The 11,673-nt window shown below is 37.0% G+C and overlaps 1 protein-coding gene and 1 non-coding gene across 2 annotated transcripts; both read right to left on the bottom strand.

Moving 5' to 3' along the window:
- LOC127743673 (small nucleolar RNA R71) lies at window positions 1–104 on the bottom strand. The gene has a single exon (XR_008005057.1). It is a non-coding gene; the product is annotated as a small nucleolar RNA R71 (small nucleolar RNA).
- Window positions 105–11,145: 11,041 nt separating this feature from the next.
- LOC107470339 (uncharacterized) lies at window positions 11,146–11,673 on the bottom strand. The gene has a single exon (XM_016089727.1). The coding sequence runs from the start codon at window positions 11,671–11,673 to the stop codon at window positions 11,146–11,148; it is 528 nt and encodes a 175-aa protein (XP_015945213.1).

The raw sequence follows: 11,673 nt of genomic DNA, 5'->3' as shown, positions 1-11,673 counted from the left end.
AAGCTTAGAGTGGATGTTCAGACCTTCAAGCAAAAAGATGGTGAATCCCTCTATGAAGCTTGGGAAAGATACAAGCAGATGACCAAAAAGTGTCCTTCTGACATGTTTTCAGAGTAGACCATGATAGATATATTCTATTATGGTCTGTATGAGTTCTCTAAGATGTCATTGGACCATTCTGCAGGTGGATCCATTCACCTAAAGAAAACACCTGCAGAAGCTCAGGAACTTATTGAAATGGTTGTAAATAACCAATTCATGTACACTTCTGAGAGGAATTTCGTGAATAATGGGACGCCTCAGAGGAAGGGAGTTCTTGAAATTGATGCTTTGAATGCCATATTGGCTCAGAACAAAATGTTGACTCAACAAGTCAACATGATTTCTCAAAGTCTGAATGGATGGCAAAATGCATCCAATAGTACTAAAGAGGCATCTTCTGAAGTAGAAGCTTATGATCCTGAGAACCCTGCAATAGCACAGGTAAATTACATGGGTGAACCTTATGGAAACACCTATAATTTATCATGGAGAAATCATCCAAATTTCTCATGGAAGGATCAACAAAAGCCTCAATAAGGCTTTAATAATGGTGGAAGAAATAGGCTCAGCAATATCAAGCCTTATCCATCATCTTCTCAGCAACAGACAGAGAATTCTGAGCAGAGCACCTCTAATTTAGCAAACTTAGTCTCTGATCTGTCTAAGGCCACTTTAAGTTTCATGAGTTAGATAAGGTCCTCCATTAGAAATTTGGAGGCACAAGTGGGCCAGCTGAGTAAGAAAGTCACTGAAACTCCTCCTAGTACTCTCCCAAGCAATACTGAAGAAAATCCAAAAAGAGAGTGCAAGGCCATTGACATAATCAACATGGTTGAACCTATGGAGGAAGGAGAGGACATGAATCCCAATGAGAAAGACCTCATGGGACATCTCTCAGGCAAGAAGGAGTCCCCTATTGAGGACCTAAAGGAATCTGAGGCTCATATAGAGACCATAGAGATTCCATTAAACCTCCTTCTACCATTCATGAGCTCTGAAGACTATTCTTCCTCTGAAGAGGATGAAGATGTAACTGGAGAGCAAGTTGCTCAATATCTAGGAGCCATTATGAAGCTGAATGCCAAATTGTTTGGTAATGAGACTTGGGAAGGTGAACCTCCCTTGCTCATTAGTGAACTGGATACATGGGTTCGGCAAACTTTACCTCAAAAGAGACAAGATCCTGGAAAATTCTTAATACCCTGTACCATAGGCACCATGACCTTTGAAAAGGCTCTGTGTGACCTGGGGTCAAGCATAAATCTTATGCCACTCTCTGTAATAGGGAAGCTGGGGATCATTGAGGTACAACTTGCCATATTTTCATTACAAATGGCAGATAAGTCAGTAAGACAGGCGTATGGATTGGTAGAGGATGTGTTAGTAAAGGTTGAGGGCCTTTACATCCCTGCTGATTTCATAATCTTAGACAATAGGAAGGAGGATAATGAATGCACCATCCTTGGAAGACCTTTCCTAGCCACAGCAGGAGCTGTGATAGATGTTAACAGAGGAGAATTAGTCCTTCAATTGAATGGGGACTACCTTGTGTTTAAAACCCAAGGGTGTTCTTCTGTAATAATAGAGAGGAAGCATGAAAAGCTTCTCTCAGTACAGAGTCAAACAAAGCCCCCACAATCAAACTTTAAGTTTGGTATTGGGAGGCCACAACCAAACTCTAAGTTTGGTGTTAAAACCCCATATCCAAACTCTAAGTTTGGTGTTGGGAGTCTACAACATTGACCTGAACACCTGTGGGGCTCCATGAGAACCCACTATCAAGCTATTGACATTAAAGAAGCGCTTATTGGGAGGCAACCCAATTTTTATTTATCTAATTTTATTTTTCTTTTATTGTTCTTTTGTGTTTTATTAGGTTCATGATCATGTGGAGTCACAAAATAAATACCAAAATTAAAAATAGAATAAAAAACAGCAGAAGAAACAGCACACCCTGGAGGAAGGGCTTACTGGCATTTGAATGCCAGTAAGGAGCATCTGGCTGGCGTTCAATGCCAGAATAGAGCATGGATCTGGCGTTGAACGCCAGAAACATGCAGCAATCTGGCGTTTAAATGCCAGGATTGCACACTGAGGAAAGCTGTCGTTCAACGCCAGAAACATGCTGCAGATGGGCGTTGAACGCCCAGAACAAGCATAAAGCTGGCGTTTAACGCCAGAAACAAGCATCAATCTGGCGTTAAATGCCAGGATTGCACTCAGATGGCGTTTTACATAACCATTGATGGCACTTAAGGCCAGAGAAACCTCAAGAAAAGAGAAAACGGAAAGTAATTGCTTCCACCTTTGAGTCATGGGAGATGGAGAGATTCATCTCAAGAGTTCATAGCTCAGTAATAGAGCATTTGAATGCACATCAAGAGAGCCCACTCATGGATCTCATCAAGAAATCCCTGAGATGCCTCAAGGGATAACTTTTCCTCCACACAACTATTGGGAGTAACTAAGGATAGGAGCACCAAAATCACTAGGGATCAAGCAACAGAAGCAAGGAAGAGACATAGAGGAGCTCAAAAGAGCACCATTGGTTCTTCAAGAAGAAGGCGCCACCATCACTAAGGTGGACTCATTCCTTGTTCTTGTTTCTCTATTGTTTGTTTTCGGTTTTTATGCTATATGTTTGTTTATGTTTTGTGTCTCTACTTCATGATCATTAGTATGTAGTGTCTATGTCTTAAGACTATGAATAATTCCATGAATCCTTCACCTTTCTTAAATGAGACATGTTTTTAATACAAAAGAACAAGAAGTACATGAGTCTCGAATTTATCCTTGAATTTAGTTTAATTATATTGATGTGGTGACAATACTTTTTTATTTCTGAATGAATGCTTGAACAGTGCATATTTTTTATCTTGTTGTTTATGAATGTTAAAATTGTTGGCTCTTGAAAGAATGATGAACAAAGAGAAATGTTATTGATAATCTGAAAAATCATGAAATTGATTCTTGAAGCAAGAAAAAGAAAAAGCTTGCGAAAAAAAATTTGGCGAAAAAATAGAAAGAAAAAGAAAAAGCAAGCAGAAAAAGCCAATAGCCCTTAAAACCAAAAGGCAAGGATAAAAAGGATCCAAGGCTTTGAGCATCAATGGATAGGAGGGCCCAAGGAAATAAAATCCAGGCCTAAGCGGCTAAATCAAGCTATCCCTAACCATGTGCTTGTGGCATGCAGGTCTAAGTGAAAAGCTTGAGATTGAGTGGTTAAAGTCGTGATCCAAAGCAAAAAGAGTGTGCTTAAGAGCTCTGGAAACCTCTAACTGCGGACTTTAGCAAAGCTGAGTCACAATCTGAAAAGGTTCACCCAGTCATGTGTCTGTGGCATTTATGTATCCGGTGGTAATACTGGAAAACAAAGTGCTTAGGGCCACGGCCAAGACTCATAAAAGTAGCTGTGTTCAAGAATCAACAAACATAACTAGGAGAATCAATAACACTATCTGAAATTCTAAGTTCCTAGAGATGCCAATCATTCTAAACTTCAAAGGATAAAGTGAGATGCCAAAACTGTTCAGAAGCAAAAAGCTACAAGTCCCGCTCATCTAGTTAGAACTAATATTCATTGATATTTTGAACTTTATAGTATATTCTCTTCTTTTTATCCTAATTGATTTTCAGTTGCTTGGGGACAAGCAACAATTTAAGTTTGGTGTTGTGATGAGCGGATAATTTATACGCTTTTTGGCATTATTTTTAGGTAGTTTTTAGTAGGATCTAGCTACTTTTAGGGATGTTTTCATTAGTTTTTATGCTAAATTCACATTTCTGGACTTTACTATGAGTTTGTGTATTTTTCTGTGATTTCAGTTATTTTCTGGCTGAAATTGAGGGACCTGAGCAAAACTCTGATAAGAAGGCTGACAAAGGATTGCTGATGCTATTGGATTCTGACCTCCCTGCACTCGAAATGGATTCTCTGGAGCTATAGAACTCCAAATGGTGCGCTATCAACGATGTTGGAAAGTAGAAATCCAGAGCTTTCCATCAAATAGTCCATACTTATTTGAGATTAGACGACACAAACTGGCGCTCAACGCCAGTTCCATGTTGCATTCTGGAGTCAAACGCCAGAAACGCGTCACGGACCAGAGTTGAACGCCAAAAACACGTTACAACTTGGCGTTCTACTCCAAAAGAAGCCTCTGCACGTGTAAAGCTCAAGCTCAGCCCAAGCACACACCAAGTGGGTCCCATAAGTGGATCTCTGCATCAATTACTTACTTCTGTAAACCCTAGTAGCTAGTCTAGTATAAATAAGACATTTTACTATTGTATTAGTCGTCTTTGACCACATATCTGGTCCTTCTCCCTATTTCCGAATTTCATATCATATTTTGGGGGCTGGCCATTCGGCCATGCCTGGACCTTCATCACTTATGTATTTTCAATGGTGGAGTTTCTACACACCATAGATTAAGGGTGTGGAGCTCTACTGTACCTCGAGTTTCAATGCAATTACTAATATTTTCTATTCAATTCAGTTTATTCCTTTTCTAAGATATTCGTTGCACTTCACCATGATGAATGTGATGATCCGTGACACTCATCATCATTCTCACCTATGAACGCGTGACTGACAACCACTTCTGTTCTACCTTAGACCGGGCACATATCTCTTGGATTTTTTGATCAGAATCTTCGTGGTATAAGCTAGAAGTGATGACGGCATTCATGAGAATCCGGAAAGTCTAAACCTTGTCTGTGGTATTCCGAGTAGGATTCAGGGATTGAATGACTGTGACGAGCTTTAAACTCGCATTGTTGGGCGTGATGACAAGCGCAAAAGAATCAATGGATTCTATTCCGACATGATCGAGAACCGACAGATGATTAGCCGTGCTGTGACAGAGCATTTGGACCATTTTCACTGAGAGAATGGGATGTAGCCATTGATAATGGTGATGCCCTACATATAGCTTGCTATGGAAAGGAGTAAGAAGGATTGGATGAAGGCAGTAGGAAAGCGGAGATTCAAAAGGAGCACAGCATCTTCATACGCCTATCTGAAATTCTCACCATTGAATTACATGAGTAACTCTATCTTTATTTTCTGTTTATTTATAATTATTATTCGAAAACTCCATAACCATTTATTATCCACCTGACTGAGATTTACAAGATGACCATAGCTTGCTTCATACCAACAATCTCCATGGGATCGACCCTTACTCACGTAAGGTATTACTTGGACGACCCAGTGCACTTGCTGGTTAGTTGTGTGGAGTTGTGACAAAGTGTGGTTCACATTTGAGAGCACTAAGTTTTTGGAGCCATTGTTGATGATCACAATTTCGCCTATCAAGTACCCAAATGATCGTAAGGTCTTTAGATGTGGAAAAAGATCAATTCCGTCCTAAAGAAGAAAATGAAGATATCATTGGTCTTGAACTACCATATCTTATTGCCATTGGATCACTAATGTATCTTGCTAATAATACACAGCCTGACATATCATTTGTGGTGAATTTACTAGCAAGGTATAGTTCCTCTCCAACCAAGAGACATTGGAATGGAATCAAACAAATTTTTCGATATCTTCATGGAACGATTGATATGGGTCTGTTTTATCCATATGAATCCAAGTTACAATTAGTTGGCTATACAGATGTTGGATACTTGTTTGATCCACACAAAGGAAGATCTCAAACAGGATAATTGTTCACATAGGGTGGTACAACTATATCATAGAGGTCCACAAAATAGACGATTGCCGCAACATCCTCTAATCATGTTGAAATACTAGGGATAGATGAAGCTAGTCGCTAGTGTTTTTGGCTCAAGAGTTTGATCCAATATATTGCGTCATCATGTGAACTGATTAATCATAAGATAGCTCCAACTGTTCTGTTTGAAGATAATACAGCATGAATTGTTCAGCTTAGAGGTGGATATATCAAAGGTGATAGAACAAAGCATATTTCTCCCAAATTCTTCTTCACTCATAATCTTCAAAATCAAGGAGCAATTGAGGTCCAACAGATCCGCTCACGTGACAATCTAACAGATTTATTTACAAAGTCACTCCCGAAATCCTCTTTTGAAAGATTGGTACATCAAATTAGGATGCGCCGATCTCGAGATATTAAATAATGTCGACAAGAGAGGGAGACTGTACTCTTTTTCCTTTGGTCAAGTTTTTTCTCATTGAATTTTTCTTGACAAAGTTTTTAATGAGGTAGTCTCCATCATAAAGGATTTTGTACTCCTTTACTAAAGTTTTTTTCCCTTGAATTTTTCTTTAGTAAGATTTTAATGAGGCATAATCCTAAATGGTCATCCAAAGGGAAGTGTTGTGATAAGGATGCATGAGGTGGATGCCCATTAATGTTTGGGCAGCTAACTTTTTTAAGTAAAAAGTTCAGATTATCAAAGGAAGACTGAAGTTAATTATATTTAAAATTTTAACTTTTGTACGCCTATAAATAGAGAGTATGATATGAAGAATAATACACACAGCAATAAAAACACTCTCCTATCTTTTTATACATTACTAATAGTCTCTCTCTCTCTCTCTCTGTGTGTGTGTCTCTCTGTCTGTTTGTCTGTCTGTCTCTCTGTGTTACTACAAATATGAATAATCTTTATTGAATTAATTATATTAATACTAGAGTCTTCTATTTACATATTTTTATTTTATACTTAGTACATCTTCCTTATTTATTTATTTTACAAAAAATTTCTTTATAAAATTGTGTTGTTTAAGTTTTAAAACTCCAGCAATAATTTATGTTTCTGCATTCAAATACTTTCATTAAATATTAGAAAATAAAATTATAATTTTATTTATTCATATTATGCACAAAAAATCACATTAAAATCATAAATATTATTTAAAATAACTATAAATTATATAATAGCTTATCATACCTTACTAAACATTAGTCCAATCCCATATTTTTGTTAGTTGGCGAGCTATACTTGAAATTGGGCTGTGCAAAGTCAACCCAACAATGACGAACCTAGTACATGTGGCATTTTCCACATGAGTCGGACTAATTTAAATACGGATTCCAATAATTTGTATCCAACCCAACTTAAAAAGCAAGATAAATTCTTTCCCGCTATGGTTATCTCCATTAAGGACCAACTCAAATATGGGTATTTTTTTACTTTGTAACGGAATAACCACTCACGATTATTTGAAGTCATCCCTAAGGAACGACTAGGTCACATATATAACTCTATAAATACATGCAACACTCAGATATTTTTTTTCAATCCAATCTCACTTAAACCTACTTAAACCTTTGCTAACGTAAGTATCAAAATCTCTTGCAGGTATCTTCTACTACTGTCTAAGAGAGAACGTTGTAACAACCACTGTCCTGGCAATCAAGTCAGAACCCTCAAATCGTAGATGTTTAGACCTCACGTCCAGGCTAAAATTCAACCTGATTTTAGGTAATACCTCATAACAGAAACTATGAGAATAGGTTATAATTCGTATATGGCTAATTTTGTTCTATGAAAGTTGTAAGTTGAGCTAATGTTTTCAATATATATAATTAAATATTTGAGTAAATAGTTATTATGGCACTCAAAAGATTTTGACTTTGACAAAGCGATACCAAAAAAATACTAATGATAAAATGACTTACAAAAAATATTTCATTTGACAAAATGACCCAAATATTTAGTCAATAGTTATTTTTTTCAATCAATAGTTAGACTTTTAAGAAAATTACAAATCTGCTCTCATCTATTGATATCATCATCATCACCATCATGCCCACCTCCATTCTTTTTTGCCATTTGATTCCTCTATTACAGCCCTAGTTTGTCATCCAACCTCACCTACTGGCATCATCACCACTATCACCCTAACCTTATCTCATTCCTTTACCACTACCCTATCCATCCGTCCTCACTCACTAGCATCATCAGCATAGTCATCATCACCACTATCGACTCCATACCTCATTTCATAATTCCTTTTGTCACTATCCCATCCTGCCGTTCCTCACTCACCGATATCACCATTATCATTACTATCAGCACAATCACATCCTACCCCCATTGTCCCTACCTCTCACCCACCACCATCACTCTCAACTTCTATTGTGAAATGTCAAATTCTAACTCATTTATCACTGTCATACACCTAAAATTGTTATCAACAAAAATAGATCAAGAAATATAAATTAAAAAAGAAACAAATCGAAATTCGTAGGAAGAAAAAGAACGACAAAAGAGGAAGAAACATAGATATCAATAAAAAAAAGAAATGAGAGGGAGAGAGAAAAAGAGAGAGTGCATGAGGGGAATGAAGACGAAACTGTTAGGGGTGAGCACGGTCAGTTTGGTTCGAGTTTATGGTAAAATTAGAATCAAACCGATCAAAATGTAATTGGTTCGGATTTGTATTTTTTTGTACATATACCCGAACCAAACCAAACCGATTAAGAATGGATTGGTTCGGTTCGGATAATTGGGTACCCGATGACTTTGAAATTCATAAAAAAAAACTAAATTTTTATCTTAAAAATTCAACAAGTACAATAAACATGTAACATTAATAGAAATAATCAAAACATGTTAAACACCAAATACATAAAAATCTAAACTCATTAAAATCCAAACATATTAATAATGAATAATCATTGTCTAATGGAAAATCCATATATTTTTTTATTTTTTTATTTAATTAATATATGATCGGGTTCGCGGGTTGGTTTGAGTTTCGCACCCCCAAAACCGATACCCGAACCAATTACTAGCAAAAGCCATCAGTTTGGTTCGGATTGGACCCGATTACCCATTGGTTTTAGAACCAAATTTAATTGGTTCGATTCGGGTTTGGACGGATAATCGGGTATCCGCTACCCGTGCTCACCCCTAGAAACTGTGTAAATTAATGTTGTAGTAGTGGTGGTGGAAGTAGAGATATAAAAGTAGAAGTATTCATGCTAATAGCAAAGGGGAGAAGGTGTGATGACAGGATGAGGGTAGGGAGAATGGCAATAGTAATGAAATAGATAGAAAGTGTTTGCAAGTAAATTAATAATTTTATATTAAAAAGTAAAGATAAATAGGTACTTTTATAAAATATTTAATTAACATTTGACTAGGTAAATTAACCATCGACAAAATATTAAATTATTTTGTCAAATAGAATATATTTATTTAGAGCCATTTTGTCATTACCACCTTTTCAGTAATCATTTTGTTAAAATTAAAATTTTTGGATGAGTGCTAAAATGACTGTTTACTCTAAATATTTAGTTATTTTTAAAAAAACTTGTGTAACTCGAGAATTAAGTAGGTTTTCTCATATTTTCTTTTACTCTTTCAAAAATTATTTTTACATATAGTAAAATTATAAAATTATTTAATTACTTTGAATCAAAATTTGATTTTAATATTTATTTATCAATTTTATTAAATATAGATATTTTATGTTTTACTTTAAACCTTTTTAGTTAATCAAGAATTTTGTAAATCTATTTTTTTTGTTATAGAGTGAGTTAACCGATTTAAGCTATCAAATTAAAATGACTAAATGTAATGATAAGGGGTTGAATTGTGCTTAAACTTTTTTTTAAGAAATAAATGAACTTTAAAAGCTTATCAAATCTAATGAGTTGTGAATAATAGAACATATTAGCGTGAGGTGAAAAGCTTTTTATAGAGTTTCTTTAAGACTATTATTTCTTAGGTTATCACATTTTGTAAAACAATTTCTAAAGATTTCAAGTCTTAACAAAACTCAGGTACGTTATAAAAGCACTATTGACGTATAGAAATTTTTTTTTTTTTTTGAAAACAAAAGCTCAACACACTAAGGTGGAGCAAACAGTAATAGACAAACAACATAAACAGACAGGCAACTCCAAACAGTGCTAAAACCCAAAGAAATGAAATCCACATGTCATCTTCGGCATAGCCATCAACAACACTAGGAATGTACACCTCTTCACTCGTCGCAGCTAAGCACGGTCATGTTGATGATATCTTCTACGCCTTTGCTTTTATTATGAAATATCCTCCTATTCCGCTCCATTTAAATGTGCCAAATGATCATAGAAGCACCTCAAACGCTGTTTTCGATCCTCTTTCCTACGCGGCTCATCTGTCCAACTTAGGAAATGGTTCTTCAGTAACCCTGGAAAAGTCCAGCACCGGCCAAACACAGATATCCAAGCACTCTACACCTGCCAAGAGAATTCACAGCCAAGAAATAAGTGATGTACTTGCTCAACATCCTTATTACATAAAACACAACTCTTATTATCCTGGCTAATAATCCCGAACCGGTTTAGTCGTTCCTTAGTATTCACCCTGCCTACCAGGACAAACCAAGCAAATAGCTCCACTCTTGGTGGAACCAGCCCTTTCCAGATAGTTTTCGTGAGGCTGTAACTGGTAACATCCTCTGATAGTATTCCTTCTTGTAACACATGCACAAAGGAGTTAGTTGAAAAGATACCAAGTTTATCATATTGCCATACAACTCTATCTTCTCTATTGTTCACCAGCCCACAGGTCTCAAGGCCTCATGTAACTAACTCAGAAGCTCCCACTGAAAGAGCTCACGCCTCTATTGGAAGTTCCAAACCCACTTTAACCCATCCCAAAACCCACAATCCCCAATAACTGAACCACATTGGTTTGAAGTAGAGAAGAGTCTGGGGAACCGATCTTTCAAAGATCCGCACTGTAACCAAACATCTTTCCAAAATCGAGTCTGTCGTCCATCACCAATCTCCATAGCCAGGCCTGTAATCATCTTATCCCTTATATGCTGCTCTTTAATTTGTATATGGAAAATATCTTTCCATGGGCCTCCTCTAGTGGGTATCACTTGAGTGGACAGTAACTCATTTGGCCTCAGATTATTACAGGAACATACCACCTGCTTCCACAACGGGCACTCTTCCTTAGCAAAGCGCCACCACCATTTAAACAACAGTGCAGTGTTACGAATCATAGCATCTCCAACTCCCAACCCACCTAACTTCTTAGGGGCCTGCACCAACTCCCATCTCACTAATGCCATACCATTCCTCCTATTCATCTTACTCTATAGAAATCTTCTCTGTAATGAAATCAACTTCTCAGCAACTGCCTTTGGTATCTTATATAAACTTAAGTAAACACCGGCAAGCTATTCAAGACTGATTTGATAAGCACCAATTTGCCCGCTTTGTTTAGCACCTTAGCTTTCCAAAGGCTTAGTTTCTCTTCCACCTTATCGATTATAGGCTTCCAAGTCTTAACCAGCCTTGGATTTGCTCCTAAGGGGACTCCAAGGTACTTCATAGGGAGGGTATCTTCCTTACAACCCCACAATCTACACATACGTTGTACCCACTGCTCTTCACAATTGATCGAAATCAGACTGGACTTTTCAAAATTAATACTGAGCCCTGACATCAACTCAAACCATCGTAGTAGCCGCTTGTAATTTTTCATAGTCTCGTCTTCTGGTGGACAGAACAGAATAGTGTCATCAGCAAATTGAAGGTGCGATAGCTCCACACTGTCTCGACCAACCACCAAAGGAGAAATGCGTCCGATCCTAACCGCCTCACTAACCATTCTATGCAGAACATCCACAACCAGCACAAACAAGAAAGGAAAAAGTGGGTTGCCTTGTCTCAAGCCCCTTTCCAT

This window comes from Arachis duranensis, chromosome 10 (assembly GCF_000817695.3).
Source record: "Arachis duranensis cultivar V14167 chromosome 10, aradu.V14167.gnm2.J7QH, whole genome shotgun sequence".
NCBI classification, from domain to species: Eukaryota; Viridiplantae; Streptophyta; class Magnoliopsida; order Fabales; family Fabaceae; genus Arachis; species Arachis duranensis.
The sequence above is the reverse complement of the archived record's forward strand: the minus strand, read 5'-3'. Positions and strand labels throughout refer to the sequence as shown.

Bases quoted from the DNA above. Each gene is read 5' to 3' on its own strand.
- LOC107470339 (XM_016089727.1), bottom strand. From the start codon at position 11,673: ATGGAAAGGGGCTTGAGACAAGGCAACCCACTTTTTCCTTTCTTGTTT.